General features: G+C 35.9%; 1 protein-coding gene across 2 annotated transcripts; it reads right to left on the bottom strand.

Moving 5' to 3' along the window:
* Positions 1-1,513: 1,513 nt before the first annotated feature.
* tasp1 (taspase, threonine aspartase, 1) lies at positions 1,514-17,030 on the bottom strand. 2 transcript variants are annotated; one of them, XM_024297753.2, is made up of 14 exons: positions 16,499-17,030; positions 15,690-15,842; positions 14,708-14,775; positions 14,179-14,247; positions 13,367-13,487; positions 13,080-13,164; positions 12,928-13,007; positions 12,733-12,839; positions 11,985-12,104; positions 11,401-11,479; positions 8,989-9,099; positions 7,701-7,808; positions 7,315-7,388; positions 1,514-2,519 (listed from the first exon to the last, which is right to left on the bottom strand). In XM_024297753.2, exons 2-14 carry the CDS (start codon positions 15,811-15,813, stop codon positions 2,430-2,432), a joined length of 1,236 nt encoding a protein of 411 aa, XP_024153521.1. In that variant the 5' UTR covers positions 15,814-15,842; positions 16,499-17,030; the 3' UTR covers positions 1,514-2,429. The 2 variants fall into 2 exon arrangements, with proteins under 2 accessions (XP_024153521.1, XP_024153520.1); XM_024297752.2 differs by having other exon boundaries at positions 15,690-15,895; positions 16,499-17,029.
* Positions 17,031-17,872: the final 842 nt, after the last annotated feature.

The following is a 17,872-nucleotide window of genomic DNA, read 5'->3' as shown; positions in this document are numbered from 1 at the left end:
TAGCTTTGATGAAAGAGGGTGCTCCATAATAACACAATCACAAGTGGAGAATGGGGGCTTTGTGTGCAGATATGGGGCAAGGTAACATCAATCTCCCTTCAGACGGATCCTGTGGAACAAAAACAAACATCTCCTCCACTAAAACGACTCCAACATTTATCCACTTGGAGTTCTGCTTTTCAACCAAACATGGAGCACTGCTATTAAACAAGTCTTTTTTTAAAATCATGTGGCTTATTCCTGCCATGATCTAAAACAAACAACTACATTAAAGTTTTGCCAGTTTTGATCAGAACCCTCTATAATCCCAGTCTGGAAATGCTTGTTTCTTTGAGTAACCCAATCCCCTCGTTTTAATGAATAAAAAAGCTTGTTTGATTAATAAAACAAACAGACTTAAGTGTTTCCTCCTGTGTTATTTCAGTGAACACACCATTACATCTGCAAAATGTACTTTTGATCTTAATTATTTCTCTGTTTTTACAGACCAGAAACACAGACTTCTAAAATGAAATCAAGTACTACTGTTCATTTATATTAACATGGTGTTTTAACACATTTATAATGTTATTAAGTTCTATTGCTTATATATATTGACATTATATTTGTACCCTTTCAGAGTGTTGATATTTGAGGCAAGTAAATGCAGTGAAAAATGGATCTAGTACTGGAAGTAACAGCAGTATCAGTTGAAAACCACAAAAACAAATGAGATTAAGTTGGCAAAAAGGTATAAAATCAATCGGGAAGTGAATAATCAGTTTCTCTCAAACTTTGTCAGTTCTCTGCTGTCTACTGTCTTGGACCAAGTTGGGTCAAGTCCAATTGATTGAACGGGAACTCCATTGAGTGATGTGTTCACTAACCATATGATAACCATTTGTTTTCACAGAACAACAAACAAAACAGTTTGAAACTTGTGTTTTATGTCTTTTATTGTTTAAATTTGTGATGTCAAAGACATTTTTTGTTGTTGCTTAAAGAAAAAAATAATAGTTCTTCTGTTAAAGGACATTTTTATTTGGAGTTTAAACACCCAATAAATACTAAATATCTAGATCGTATCAATTTAGTTCAAATCATTAGACTGCATCGTATCACCACAAATTTGGTTAAATCTATTATGTACTGATTGTGGACCATGTATAGAAATACAAATCAATGTATGTGAGAGGAAAAGATACATGACCCAATAATAAACACTTTTAAATCTCATTTATGTTTGCATTGTATATTTGTTGATATATATATTTTTTTTTTAGAGGGACAAATTTATCATCTGTCCACCAATAATAGTTGGCAGAAATGCTTTTTAATGTGCAACTTCCCTTTCAAATAAGCAAATAATAAATGAAAAGGAAAAATAATATTTTAGCAAAAGATTTAGGAAATTGTAAGCAATTTGAAATGTAAATATGAAAGTTAACAAAGTGATTTTTTTAAATGTTTGGTGCAAAAATGTATCTCATTTTATGCAATTAAATCACTTTGGAAAATAAAAGGACAACAAAAATTCATAGCAACAGATTTTATTTTGGTGCTTGGCACTGCTGGGGGGGAAGGTCACATAAATCTTATAGCTTATAGAACTTTATTTTGGTTGCATTCTTGAAAAAAATGTATTAGCTAATAGAAAAGAAAAGATAATACGCTGAATGGATTATCTCAACAGACTCATAGAACTGAACACCACTGCACCAGCTTTTAGCTGCTTCATTCTACTTTAGCTTATGCATATTTAAGGTTAAGAGGAATATACAATTATAAAATGATAGACTTTTTTCTCTGTTCATTTGTGTGCATTTCATAGCACAGGAAGTGCATTCCTCTTAACCAATGTACCTCTTTAGGATGAGAAAAAAAGCTTTTTTTCTGAACTATAAATGTCACCTTAAATTGAAAAGTTATTTTATATACAAAGATGTTGATTTATTATCACTGGTTAAGCCTCAAAACAAAAAAAAATTTCATTGCACTAGCAGGCATTCCACAAAGTGCAGACTTATTTTTTTACTTTAAACAAACTGAAGAACAGATTTAGGTCCTGCATTTGAAATTCCTAAAAAGTCGGTCCTTAAACACATAGATAATATTTCCACCCTGTTGTCCTAAATCATAGCTTATATATGAACTAAAGAAAAGCCATTTTTATTTGAAAAAGGTGCATCAAGGCAATGGGGTATCAAGTATCATCCAGGTGACACTGGAAGGGCAAAAACTGGCATAGAAGCTGGAGGCAAAAAGGAGCAAAAGGGAAGTCCGTTAAGTGCACTAGAACAGAAGGTAGACCTCCTCGCCACCTCCTCACCAGCTGTTGAAACGCCTCAACACATCTGGAATTACAATGATGCAGGAGAGGGGAGGGGATGTTGGTTCTGTGCAGCAGTTTTAAGGAAGCCCAGAAGAGAAGGAGCTGAAGAGACGAAGATTCACTCTGTAACACCCAGCCGGCACACACCTCCCTCGATGGCCAGAGACTGTCCAGGAACTGTCCCAGATGGTAACCTTGATATGTGTGTCTGCAGGAAACACATGGAGAGACACAATGTGAAAAATATTACAGTGAAAAGAAAAAGGTCTTCAAACGAGTTGAGAATAAGAATCAGACCGGCGGTCAGCAACCAGTTTCCTCTCTGAAAAAACGTTATTTTTGTTTTTAGACCCATCATCTACAACACATAGGTTTTAAATATTTGCAATAATTGAATCTCAAAAGTGCTATATTTTTCTATATGTAAAAATTTTAACATATTTTAAATTTATACAGTTGCTACTCACTGTTGTGCAACAGTTCCCTGATTGATTGCTGATTTTCTAAGACCGTTTTATGTGTTTATCATACATGTATGTCTTTAAAACATCAAATTCTAATAAATATCAACTTTTATCTAAACAACTGTGCTCAAAAACTCCTGAAACTTTTCAGTTTGTTTCAAAATCTTGTAATAAACACAATATTTTCTTCAATTGTAATTCAGTTGTGATGAATGACACTGTGGATTCAAAAAACATCACAGACATTAAACACTTAAAGTGATAAAGCCCTAAAAATGAGAGAAAACAATAAGGTAAACATTTTAAAATATCTATGAAATAAATGAAGCAACATGAGGAAAAGTATGTTATATTTAAAAGACGAACTAATAAGTGAAAATCTGTGAAAGGAGGCGGGGCTTCAGTGCAGATGAGAGGCAGACGAATGTCTCTGAAGGATTTCTGCACAAATAACCGATTGAAGATGTTGAATGCAAAGTGAAGCAAAAAATTGTCAGGTGAGAATGTGTGAATGCCTCACAGGAAAGAATCTCCCACCTTCTCTTCTGGATACCATCAACAGACATAAAAACTGAAATTAACATAGGTCTTTATAAAAAATAAAAAAATGTCAAGTTAGCGTTTGTAGAAAACAGGAGCCAAACAAACTGCTGGAGGACCAGAGTAAGACGGCAAGCACATATGTGGTGATGGGAGAGATACTTCCACGGGGGATCAAAGGTGACTTGACTTGCCCTGTTCTGTTAATAGCTGCCATTCTCCTATCCCTCCCCACACAAGGTTTCTCAGACTCCATCATGGAGACAGACGGCACCCACTTATGAGGCTGGCCATTGATTGGCCGGACGTCTCTCTTCCAGATGCAGCGGCAGACTGATCCGTCTTTGTTTAGGCTCAGACTATCGCCCAGAGCAACTGTCACTGTAATGGGACAAGAGCCGGACAAGATGAGGCACACATGGCAATACTCTCAGGGAGCGCTCCGTCTGCAGCAAATGTCTCCACGTTCATCTTTCCCCTTCATCTTCTGAGGATGAGGTTAGGAAAGGCCTTGTTGAAATTGTTGCTTTGCTGGGTCATAGTTAGCTTTTGGTGACATGCTAAGTGTTTTTCTTTTGATCTTTATATATGTCAGAGGGAAAACAGATTCCTTTCCATGCTAAATATATGCACTGAAATTCACTTTAGAGTATATTTAACTACAGACTGACTTTGTAAAACTGGAAGATTTTTTTTGGAGTGTGAAATGAGGGGGAACAATCGATGAAAAAATGTTCAATTGAATATTTCTGCCAAAAGAAATCTGGAGAAGTATGCAAAAATACAAAAAGAGCATAAATGTATATATATATATAAAAAAAACTACAGAACTAAAATGTTCAAAAATGTGTCGGCCAGTGACCAACTACTGCATGACAACATTACGAAAGAGTCACAAAGTAAAAAGAACAAAAATACATCCATGTTTTCCTCTTTAGAAGAAAAACAAAATACTTGGGACATGAATGTATTTGTCGGTTTGTAAAGCCACACATTAAGTTTACAGAGGGGAAGAAGATGCATGTAGCTTTGTGACAATGAGGTGGATTTTCCTGTGGTTTTCCATTAAAAACAAAAAAAGAAAGTTATTATCCACAGAAATGCATATAAAGGGAAATATTTTCCATTATCTAGAAAACTGCTGCCTCAAAAACAAAGCAGAAAATGACTAGAAAACCTGAACTGCGTGTCAAAAAAATCTGCTTAGGTTTATTTTTGAAGTGGTAACATCGACCATGAGGAGGGAACTGAGCCACCATGGTGGAGTTGTTTTTATTCAACCATCTTCAGCCTTGGTCACATGCACCCATGCAGTGGGTTGACCCATTTGGGTGCTGCAGATTTTTTGGGGGTCTATAGAGAGTTATAGAAAGGAGCAGCTGCATCTGAAGTGGAGCGCAGTTGTGAAGCTCGTACAGATACCGTCGTCGTGCGCGTAATAAGTGTATCATGAAGTATTGGTAAGGATAGTGTAGGTTGCTCACATTTATGGCAAACGAGTGATTGTGTTGTACGGTGTCCTGACGTTACATTCTAGTCATTAGTAAGGTGTGAGTGCTGGCCTCTTATTGACCGTGCGTGTATGCCGCAAGTGTCCGTAGGACGCCTATAGGATGTCCACAAAAACTACACCCTTGTTGTCTAATTTCATCATTTTCAACAGTCAGGATAGACACTTATGATATGAACAACACTAACAGACTGCTTGTACAGTCCACAGGATTTGGAGGGAGTTGAAAAAGTCAAACATCCGTATGACATCTCACATACTTTGCCCTTACATGTTGTATTATTGTTTACTATAATATGACCCCTCCAAACATGCCCACAGAAAAAATGCGCATAAACATTTTTGATCTACGAGCTCACAGGGTGGTCTGGGACCTTGATATTTCATGTCCGGCATGTAGCTTTGCCCATTTTTCACCAGCATCCACTACTGGAAGTTGTGACTAAGGCTTGTTGTACTGCAGCGATAAACAACAAAGTCTTCTAAGCTAAACAATTGAACAACAAGTAATTGAGTAATTCTGGCTCTATTTAAATATGAAGAATAAGGACTCAAATAACTAAAAGACAGAAGGCACACTGATGCATGATAGATCCACTCCGACCTCTGTCCTAAACACTCCTGCTACTGTGCATCAGTGCTTTCATGTTCTTATCACAGAGGGGCAGTGGACGATGAACTCCGGCTGCGCAGAAACAGCCGGTTAACAAGAATGGGAGGAATGTTTGATTAATAGCAGCTGGGACTGAAGATGACTTCGGGCTAATATTCTCAGCAAACACAAACTAAACTGTTCAGTAAAACTTTCTTTAGCAAAACTTTCATACAAGTGTTACAGAGGATGGCATATGATTATGACTCTCAGAAAAAATACATATTGATGAAGTCTCCTATTTTGTAACAAACCTTCCTACAGGTTCATTATCAAGACTACAGACACCGAAGAGTCGCATTGTGGGACTCTACAGCTAAAGAGATGCAGCTAGAACTCTCTCGCTGGCCTTTTGAACTTCATCTGAGTGGAAAGAAGACAGACTGTGTGAACCATGACATCCCCTTAATGGACATATGCTGGCACTCGATGATCAGAGACCAATTGTAGCACAGCTGGAATCAAACAAACCTTGTTTGGCACCCAGAGTAGAGCTATGAAGAACAGAAGAGCCAACGTATCTGTGGCACAGATGGTCACACGCAGAAGCACATCAGAGCTTTGCAGCTCAAACCCAAAACTAGTCACTGACACTGATGTAGCCAAGTAAGCCTTGGTGGGGCAGCTGTGGTCCTGATTGCCCTCTCCGATTACACCGATGGGCTCTCAGGGGGACGTGGATACCCTCCCCCAATGACTGAGAGATCACCACAAACAGATGATGTTCCTGCATCAGCTTTGATTGTGCCACAAGGAAAGTTTTACAGTACATTTAAGGTCAGTGATAAATGCAGAGAACGACCATCTTTCACAAAACAAGAACACAAGTTAGCACACTAATGAGTTTAACTCAAAGTTTTGACACAAACATGACAAGACAATCTATGATCGGTTTTCATCTAAATCCCAGAAAAATCAAGAAAATCTGAGCAGCAAACTCAAAAGTAAATCCCACTGAAGACAACTTTGAAGCAATTGAGAAAAAGAACAGCTTCTAAAGTCAGTCATTCTGGCTGCTGACTTCATAGAAAGATAGTCTTAATACAGGGGCTGATATGTACAGGATCTGTATGTTTTTGGCTTGTCTAGGTCTGTGGAGGGTCGTAGAGAGGAGTGTCTGCATCTTAAAGTGAGGACAGGTGAGTCTTGCAGTCCCCTTGAGGGTTGTATGGCCAATTGAAAGCAGGCTACACAAAATATGTCAATCAAACCTTTTCAACGTTGGATACCTTTTAATGAGGCATCTGATTGGTCAGTTTATGACTTGACTAACTTTTACTAAAAAAAAATTCCATGAAAAAACATTTGGATTATCAACAACATGTTAAAAAAATGTATCAGAGCAAGAATGGTTATTCTGGCAAATAGAACTAGAAAAGCTGCAGTACCTGCAAAACCTCGCTGAAGTTGCTGAAGCTTTTTGCTGAAAATGGTGACGCAATTTACTTTAATTGCTGATTTGCTGAAAATGCAAAAGCTATTAACAAAATGTTAAACTTGCTAAGACTGGAAGGCGCTGAAGTTGACCTAAATTTCTGAAAAAAAATTGTAATAAAATTGCATTTTTATTAAAAATCTCTATTTCATGCCAATTTTGCAAAAATATTTAGTGTATTGCTCAAATATGAGCTGAACTCAAAATAACCCAAAAAACCTTGTCCAAATTAGAAACAAAAAAGCTAGCTCATTTCTTAAATACTAGCTGAACTCCAAAATAGCCCAAAAAATCCTCAGTAAACTAAATTAGTGAAAAACATTAGCCTCTTGCTAAAAGATACGCTAAACTCCTTATTAACCTATAAAAACCTCAGTAGATGGGATTAGGGGGGGTTCTTACCTTAGCTTTGCTGTCTTGGACAGACATGTAGCCAACACACATGCTTTCTGTGGTGTGGCTCCATAGGAACTCCACTGTGAAACATGACACAGTGTTAGGTTATATATCGTGCAGAACTTTGCAGAAGGACTAAACACAGTTTGGTAGACTTTACATGTGTGTGACATAAGTCAGACAAACATAACCTGGACATTGCAGTCAATTATTTTAATGTAGTGCAGGATGGAGGAGTGTGGAACTTCAGAAATGGTTCAGTAAACCCCACATAACTGACATGAAAAACATTTTTCTACCTGACACATTTACGGTGAAGTCTGTTTTAACACCACAATATTAACATCTGTGGCATCTTCATCTACATGAACGTAAAAGTTATAACATCTCACCTAATATACCCTGAATGTTTTGAGATGACTGAGCTTCCACACATGTGCAGCATCTCAGGACAATAACTCCACCCAAAACACGATCTTCACTGGCCAGAAAGGGTGAGCCTGGACACAGGGAGGAGAACACAACCCCACAAAAGCAGGCTTAAAAACACACCAAATCCGTTAAGACTTAAGTCAAGGTCATGAGCGAGGGAATATTGTATATATCATGATTCACACGATGTAGTCACTTCAGAAAAATGTTCAAAATTGCAAAAGCAAAGACTCAGCAGACAAACTAATGAAAATGGAATTTTACTATAACTTATCTTCAAATTTTATGGCAAGTTAGTAAAACTTTTTTTTTTTTTAAGGGTTAAAAAAAAGGTTTAAAAGTAGATTTTATAGTGCAAAAAATGCATGGACTTGAAGTTGCTGAAGGATCCAAAAAGTTTATCTTCAACTCTCTTAAAATATCATAAAACTTAAAACTCTGGTCATTTTTAAAATTCAACACTCCATAATGAATCTTCATGTCAAGTTAAAATTGAAGAAATGTCCATTCGTGACAAAATAGGCCTAAAAAAACTGTCCCAGACAAACTCAGCAGCAGCAGCTCTGCCAAAGATGGATTCATGAGGGTTTGTTGAACTTATAGTAAAACATACTTTAAAGTCCCACTAGGATTAATTTTTGATCTATTTATAAAGCATATTAATTATGATTAAGCTGCTATTAGCAAAATCATAAAACCAGTCGTTTTCAAGGAAACGGTTTCTGTAGAGCGGAAGTAGTTCATTAGAAAGTCACACAAGAACATGTTAAAAAATCTAAAAAGTCATTTTCATTGAAGCTGACTTCTTTAAGCTCATCTTCAGCTTTGGAAAAAATCACTAATCACAGTTTGGACAGAGCTCTAAGGTCCAAAACAAAACACAATCCTCACTTTTCCACGTCTTTTCCCTCTCTCTTCTGTCTGACGGTCAATAACAAACAAAAACACTTCTTAAAACTGACCACTTCTAAGAATTTGGCAAAGCTACATGTCCCAAAAAAACTTCTAACAAACCAAAGGTCTTCCCAAACTGTGTCAGCTGTGATGTGAGGAGCCTGTTTAAAGTCTTCTTTAAACACGAAAAGGCTACAAATCAAAAGCTGTCCTTTCTATTATTTTCCAGTTTTGTCTTGTTTACTCATCCTAAATTTTAAACATCTGCTGGCATAATTCTCAGAGTTTTCCCTTCACACAAACACGAACTTGGCGAGCCAGAAGAATGCAGGGCTGAGTGTGTGAATGACTCACTGATGAACTTGTTTTGCATAGCCTCCAGCAGCGCTTGGTGGGCATCTTCGGACTGCATAGCAGCGGAGCATTCCCGAGCCAGCATGGTGCGAATCAGATGCTCTCCACATCCTGGCAGTTCACACACAGAAATCAAACACACATTTGCAAAAAGGCTCAAAGTCAGAGTCGTTCTTTGTAATATACACTTTTTATGTGGCATCAGACAAAATATCTAGTGCAAAAAGTGTAAAGGTAGCTGAAAACCAGTTAGTAATTTTTGAAAAATATTAGTAAATGAAGAAACTAAAAGGATTTCTTTGTTCTTTCTGAGGGAAAAACTTGTTAAAATCTGCACTTAAAAAAACTGTACATTTTTTCTACACAAACAAACACAAAAGAGGTGAAAAATGAAGAATTCCTAAAGTAAAACACAACTTCATCTGGCAGAGCGCTTGTGAAAACCCATAAAGACAGAGGAATTATTGTTTCTGTAAACACAAATGAGGGCCCAATAAAACATCAGGTAACCACAACAGAACCCAATGCAGATCAGTAACCGTGCAGACAAAAAATGCTTGCAGCGATTTCAAATTGTTTCGAAAGCAAATGAGAAATTGGCCGTGCCCTGTGCATTTTTCACTGTTTACCATAAACCCTTGTTTTTTGGGAACTAGAGCAAAAACATTTGAAGAAAAAAAAAGTCTAAATTTGAAAAAACTAACTTACAGAGTAGCTGTTGTTAGAAATGTTGCAGAAAAACATGGTACAAAGCTAAAAGGTTAGGGCTGAAAAAGAGGAAGATGGGGCGTTTTTTTGTGAGCATTGTACCTCTTGTGAGGATGAAGATGATTGTTTTTCTGTTTCGTTTGATGGAAACGCCTTTCATGTTAGGATATTAAAAACAGGTGTTGTGCCGGGAACACACATAATGCTTTGCGAACCCATACGGCTGGCTTTTTGTTGGCAACATCAAAGCATAAAGCCACAATATAGGACAGAGTGAGATGAAAAATACATGCGGAGCAGCCATGCACAGACGATCTGAGATAGCAGCTGAATAGCAGACCATTATTAACAGGCCCGCAATTCAACCAATACGAGATAAATCAGCTGAGCTGTGAAAAGTATTTTCTGGTCATTTTGGCCACAAAAACAAATATTTACCGATTTAAAAAGTGAAACCTTTTTGTCTTTTTAAGTTGCTTTAAAGAGAAAGCTGAACATCAGCCCATCAGAGCAGATGGTTTTTATTTCCAGAGGCCAAGCAAATCAATACCATGAACCGTCCATGTAAAACAATAGTGTTGGTATGTTGTTGTTGTTTAACTACCCCAAAACGCCTTTAGATCACATTTGCAGTTTATCCTCACTGTTCTGCAAACTGCAGCATTTATTAAGAGGTCCACATTACTGACAAGTCAGCCTGTCTGATTAAATCTGATCATCTGCACGGAGACGCATGAGGCTAAAGATCCACATCAAAGGCTTTCCGAAATGTTACCCAGAAGCTTTGTTGCAGACGCTAAGACAAAAGGCGGAGTTCAGAGCTGCTTTTAGCTAAGAAGCCAAAGCAGAAGAACACACTTTATTTCTGAGAAACATGTAAATAAGGCTGCATTCACACAGGATTTCCGTAAACTGAATTATTCTAAACCCAAGTCGTTAATCACGAATTTGCAGCTATGTAGTGATAAAATGAAAGTCTTTCAAAACTTTCTATTGTTCATTTTTCATAGTCTTTGAGTTGTGATTTTAGACCAGCTCTCTGTGGTCAGGATGATGGGAACATTGTAGGGGAACCAGTGTAAAATACACATCAAATAATAAAAATCTTTATTTGTGAAGCGATATTTTGAGTTGATAATTTTTTTTTTTCATGATCTAAATGATGTTTAAACATCAACTCTGATGAAAATGGTGTTCTCAACATGTTCTTGAAGCCTTTTTTCTGATGATGGAGGACGTATATTTAGAAAATAAAGCTTAAAAATTGAATTTTTGAGCATTTCTTTATTTGAATCACTGTGAATCAGGAGCAGATGACTTGAAAAAGAACTCAAAATATGATCAGAGTGGGACTTTAAGCTACTTTTAAATAACCAAAGAAACAGAAAAAGCCTTCATAAATATACGCAGTTTCTATCTCTGTGGAGGATTCTCGTATTATGTCTACAACAGGTTGTTCATGTCGAACATCACAATAGAACCTAAGAGCTATTTAACTAAAGAGTTGAGTAAGATGACTCAATCAGTGGAGGAAATGACTGATGAGACTCACTCAGCGGGACGCTTGGAAGTCATCGGAAAGTTTCAAAGTTTTTTTTTTCTCAGTAAATCAGACACAAAACACAAATGGCAATGTAACAGTTGGAGGAGACGCTGCAAAGACACACAATTTGAAGGAAGGCTGTAGAGGTGACGCAGGCATACCTGAGGTACTCACTGCTGTGGAGTAAGAGTTGATATTACAGGCATTTTCAGCCCAGCAGCCACATCCGTAATGAGCAGCCTAAAGAGGATATAGTGTTATAACTTTAACAGAAGGAATATTTATATTCATAAAACACACTCTGTGAATCAATAAAAGTGTAAGTTATAATTAGAGGATCCATTTAGTCTAATATAGTTTCAATATTTGAGCACAATGAGTCCTGAATTGAACGCTTTATTAAGGCAAAAACTTTACATGTTTATGATTTTCATTGTGGTCACTAGGATTTCACTATGATATTTCTATTAAAAAAAGATATTTACTTAACTCATATTAGACAATGGTTCCGCCTTTTAAGTACCAGTAAATAATAACATAAAACTCTAAACATGAAACTATATGTGGAAGAGAGATGTTTCACTCTTTCAGTAAAGTCGGGACACAGATCTAAGAGTCATTTAGACATATGGAAACAGAAAACTTCATAGTCTTTTCATAATTCATGCATTTACATACTTGTATACTGTAGGTCATTAAAACAGGTGGCCACAGAGAGAAAAATAAAGCAGATGCAGCTCACAACCTGTCCAATCCTGCCTGGATGTTTCATAGCGAGCCCTCCGCTGGACACGGCTGCAGCTACGTTCCCCTCCAGGTCCACCACCACAGCGCCGACTGTGTCCAAACACCCTGAGCCGTTTTCCTGCATCGCAGGACCAAGAGCAGATTTATGGAGGAAAAAAACTGACAAAAATATAGCTTAAAAAAACACTTTTGATCTATGAATAAAATACTGACTAAAGTGCAAAAGTACAACTCAGCACTTTGTTCAGGTTGTTAAAGAGTAGTATTAGATCACTGCTGCATTTTTATAACTACAGTTTGAGTTGGAAGAGATTAAATACACCTTCACAAGTCCATAGGAACAAGACTGTCCCAAGAAAATGTGTAAAATATCAACAAAGATGGAATTAGGATTTTCCTTAAAGACCTAGAGCAGCATTTAAATGCCTCACATAGTTGTATTTGACTAAATTCTCGTTGTTTTCCTCGCATGTCGTTTCTCCTAGCTGCTGTTCTTTTCAGAGGATTTACAGCAGATGGAGTGTGCTCTTGAATAAATTCAGTTTCGAAAGCCAAAGTAATTCTGAAACAATCCAGGAAATGCTTTCATTATTTCTGGGAACTGACAACAAACTAGAAAAAGAAAAATCTTGATTAACTTGAGAAAACGTGGAAGTATTAAGAAGTTGTTTTTGTTTTGTGACAGGTCTTTTTTCAAATGAGACTCCTTGCTGATAACAAAATTAAAAGTTTTTATGAAAACTCACATTTTCATTTGATTGTCTTCTTTTTTTTGTCTGATTATGTCCTGCGTCCATTCTCTCTGCCAGCTCCATCTTTCGCTTGTTCCTCTTGTATGCAGATAAACTGAATTCTAAGTAACAAAAACAGGGTTCCCAATTGTTCCTAAAAAGGTTTTTTAATTAGTCCTTGGTATTGTTAATTGCTGTACAAACACTTACTTGTGGCCATCTTCTCTGAAGGGCATGATGGGATTCCATGACTGACTGCCCAATCACGGGCTCCTCGGCCGACAAGAAAACTAAAAAAGAAAAAAAAAGTGGGGATTATTCAAGCAAAAACTACAATAATGGTTTTAAAACGAGATTCTTACCAAGGTGGTATTCTCCCAGCTGAGAGCTTCCCTTTCTGTCCTTCCTTCAGGAGACAGTTTGCAACTAAAACTGGATTTTTAATACCTAGAAGGAAATAAAAACTCCAGGAGTGATAATTGTATTTGTTCTATTCATACATGAAGTATTAAAACTGCAAATATTAGGCCTTTGCTCTACTGTAAATAATTTAAAAAAGAGGAAAAACAAACCAAAAAGTGTTTCAGAAAAAAGGTAAAACAAAAGTTCTTGCAGAATTGCACACTGATGCACGGGTGTATTAACTCACCACTGATGGCTCCCACTGCACCAAAATGAAGAGACTTTCCATCCATGATGCTTGCATCACATTCAATCTCACCTGACAAATTCAGGTTTGAGCCCATGCCAGCATTTGTAAAAGGGGAGTCCTGAGAGGAGGAAGAACTTTATTTATGGAAAACCACATGTTCCTGTGAAAACTCTGTTCATGCTTTGTGAGGGATCAGATAAAGTTGTAGCTTTTCAGCTGAAATTTCTGAATTTAGCTAGTAAAAAAACTGGTTATTAGTAGTTATTCTGACCAAAATAATCTCACATTTTTATCCAAATTTAGAAGCTTCTCGACTGTCTGCCAACAAGCCCACAGTTCAGAGGAACGAGGCGTTTCATGACTCATCCACAACTAAAAATACCAATGCCACGATGTGCAAAGAATATCTAGGAATTTTGTAACTTAACCCTTCATTAATATCTGAAAAAGTTGTTTCATTTGTTATTTTTAAAAAAGTGAAGTGATATAGATTATAGAAAATGGATAATAGAAGCTATGAAAACAACTGTCCATTCCAGTCAATGTCTTATAGATTAGACCACTGAATTAAACAACATATGCTGTAAACATTTTATGAACATGTTACAATTATTAGTATGTTTATCTTAACTTTGCCTTGTGCAAAGATTAAAAAATTGGAGGCAATTTTGACTAAAAATATACACTTTCTAATTTTATTTTGCTTGTCTAAAAACGCTTTATGGGTAGTTTACAGAGGATATAATGATGTTAAAGATTTTCAAATAAAAAGCTGACATGATATAATCAGATCTGATGCATAGACTAACCTCCAGCTCAACCAGCGCAGCAGCAACTGCTTCCACTGCAAGCGCCCCGGCTTTCAGTTGATCCACAGCCTGAAAAACACACCACAACAAGGAAAAGTTCAACAACTTCAGCAGAAAAAAGTCCCTCATCACAACTGCAGGTGTAAAATTTTTTTCCTGAAGTTACTTACTTAAACAAAACATACACACATGAATATTATTCTCAACAGCTCTTCCTTCTGTTTGTAATCCATAATATAATTCTAAAACTCAAAATGAAATGAAAATGTTGAGCAAAATATGAAAAAAACTATTTAAAAAAAACCTACTTTAGTTCTTTAGAAAACTTGCTTTTGAACAAATAATTTATCCAAACAAATTGCAGACCGTTTTTATTTTTGTTTATCTGTAGAAGACTTTGGTCTTTTGGTAACTGAAACAGATAAAAAAAAATAAAGGAAAAAAATCATACTAATAAACTGAAAGCTATGTTATTTGTTTATGCAGAGACACATTGTGTCCTTGCTGATGGCTGACAAACTAAACTCACCCTCTGACAGGCTCTTTTGCAGACATGCTTGTACTCCTTCGCCTTAGATTCAGAGTGATATCCTGCTCCTAAAAGTACATGAAAATGTTCCTTTCTTAAGCTTTAATCTTAATTCAAATGGGTTAGATGATAAAAGGAAAATATATACACAAATGCATTAAAAAATGTTTCTTTTTTTAATCAGATGCCAGGATTTTTAAACAGATTTATCACAACTATGTCGAAAGTTCTCATTCATGCAGGTGGCGTTGTCACAAATACGTTTTTAAAAAATTGGTACTGTACTGATAAATGCAGCTTTAAAATGATGTAACAACAGCTTGAGGTTAGCAACAGTAATTACAATAAACATATTTTTATTTTGACCAAAAATTAAGTTAAGTGGCAATCAAAACAAATAAAAGTCAAATTAAGCTAATCATTTGTAACTATTACTTAAAGTAGTGGTATTTTTTTCAACAGGCTAACATTCCATATTTGCAAGGTTTTTTTTTCAGCAAACAGTTTCCTTCCTTGTCCCACAACAAAATTTGATTATGATTAAGGTCAGAACTGATAACATTTATTTCCCTTTTCAGCTGTAGAGCACCACATGTGTGTTGGCACACCAAATGAGTGCTGTCAGCTGAAAATCAAACATCTGTAATTCCCTGAGGAATTAATTAAAATACATAAAGTGTTGTTGTATGTAAAACCTCATAGGCTATGAACAATATTTACATTATTTTGAATATGCTGATATCCATTTTGGGTTCTAAAAAAATCCTTATTTCTTTGAGAAAATGAAATATTTAGGAGGTGAAACGTCAGTGTGACTCTATGGATCCAAGAACTGAAGGGGCCCACTTACATTCCAGATCTGTCATAAACTAAAAACATCTGGTATTATATAAAAATTACAGTGCAACAGAAGAAACCTCAGACTGCTGTGGCATGTTTTTTCAAAACAGTTTCAGGCAAAAATGTTGATTTATGGACTGACCTGCATGCACCAAAACAAATCCACCTTTTGCCTTTTGTGTCCTGCTTGGTTCCTGTTTATTGGACCATAGGTTGGTCATGGACGAAGGTTGCTGCTCTTCAGCACAATTCATGACACTCTCCATAACCCCTGCATCACTTGACCAGCCTACCACTGCCAATCAGACAGCAGTAAGAAACAGTAGAAAAACTGTTGTCATGCTACACCTGCAATGGGGAAAAAAGGCTTAATAAACAATAAGATATTTTTGTAGGCAAAAACGCTGAATCATACAGTGTTGAGGCTACAGTTGTGAGAGTGTTTACACATTAAGTTAAAAACAAATCACTCCTAAGTATGTTTGTTTGTTTGTTTGTTTGCTTGTTTTAGCATTTTAAGTGGTAAATGAAAAAAAAGTTTCTAATTTTGTGTTTGGTAGATTTTCATTTTGTGTGCTGTGCCAGTGCATTTTCTGCTAAAAAGCTTATATATTTCCTCTTTTAAATATCAATAGCAGTATAAGAATTCTAGGGCAGCTCTACCAAACATCTTAGTTTTCATATCTGGATTGACGTTAGCTGCAACTTTTTTGCAGAGTAGTAGTTGTTTTTGTGACGGGATTTGCTCATTTTAAGTTTGTGCAATATATGTATATCTATATTTCTCAAATGTTATCTTTCATGATGTGCGTCTTTCGGACTATCTAATGGACAAATAACTGACATTTTTTTTTTTTGGTTCTATTAACTTCAAGTAAGTGGTTATGTTTACGTTAGCCAGTTAGCGAAAAGTTGCTAACACACAACGACAAGAAGAATCTCTTCACTTACAGTTCTTCTGTTCCTCCTGTCAGCAACCAAACTGCCAGATAAACATTAACATAAATGACAAATAACTTATACACTCAAAATACTGCCAAATGTTAATATTTTGTGTAAAAATAAACTTTACTGCTGCACTCTTAGTGCTCTGTGTTATTTGAAGCCAGCTAGCTAGCGGCGCATAAACACTTCCTGGTTCGCATACACGTTGCCAAGGAAGTCTGTCTACGTAACATCCGGATTGGATGACAGAACACGTTAAAAAATAAAAATAAAGCTTAACAAAGAAAGTTTTCATATAAAAAAAAGATAAATAAACGGCATTTCATAACGGCATTTCATAAATGGTAAAAAAAAAACCCGTACACATCAATGCTATAAAAGAATACAGATATTATAATCATTATTATTTAAGATTCTAAGGTTTGGATACCCTTTTTAGGGTTTGGTTACCCTATCACTTTTGGTTTTACTTTTAAAATGTGTGCATTTAATAAAAATTAGCATTTTATCTAATTCATGAAGAATTATTTTTTTAATTACATTTTTTCCACACGAGAACCACAATTTATATAAATTTTAATTTTTGGGAGGGGAGAGTAAAACATTGACTTTTTAGCTGATATTATTTAAATCCTCTTGAGGTCCGTTAAGCTTTTCCTATTTTTAAAAAAATCTATTTTAACTTTGTTTCTTTACAAAATGGTATGAGGAACTGTGACATATTAATGAAAAAAATCAACCACACTTTGCAACACACAGAATAATACCATGCAAAACATTTAAGAGATGCATAAAGTAAATTTAAGATGATCACAAAAATAAACGTGTTAGAAAAAAAATCTATTATTTTTGGATACATATTTGAAAGGCATACTTTCTAATCATTTTACTCAATTAGTCCCATAAATTAACTGTGTTACAACTGTATAAACCACATAATAAACTATGGCTTGGGTGCCATAATATTTTCTTTTTATATGTATAAAATACATTTTAGAATAATTCCCTGTTTTATAAATAACTTTTATTTTTGTACAGAATGCAAATCTTTTCACTGGTTTCCTTTGGAGCTGGAACTAGAAAAAAATACAAGTAACTTAACAAAGCACATGCATTTTTTTCTCAATTACTAGTAGTATATTAGCAAAAGTTGGTGCTCATGTTTACTGGTCTAATCCTTCATTGTATAAGGTGATTGTCGTGATCCAGTGCTTAGCTTTTGTCATGTTCTGTTTTCTCTGTCAGTCTCCCCACGTACAGGTCAAATCATCCACAGCTGTTTTCATTTAGTTAATCAACCTCAGTGTATTTAAGTGTCTGCTTTTTCAGTTTCACATTGTCAGGTTATCTGCTCTGTTCTGTTACGCCACTGGCTTGGTT

Source organism: Oryzias melastigma, linkage group LG15 (genome assembly GCF_002922805.2).
Source record: "Oryzias melastigma strain HK-1 linkage group LG15, ASM292280v2, whole genome shotgun sequence".
Classification (NCBI taxonomy): Eukaryota; Metazoa; Chordata; class Actinopteri; order Beloniformes; family Adrianichthyidae; genus Oryzias; species Oryzias melastigma.
Note: the sequence above shows the minus strand (reverse complement) of the source record. Positions and strands in the feature narration are given on the sequence as shown.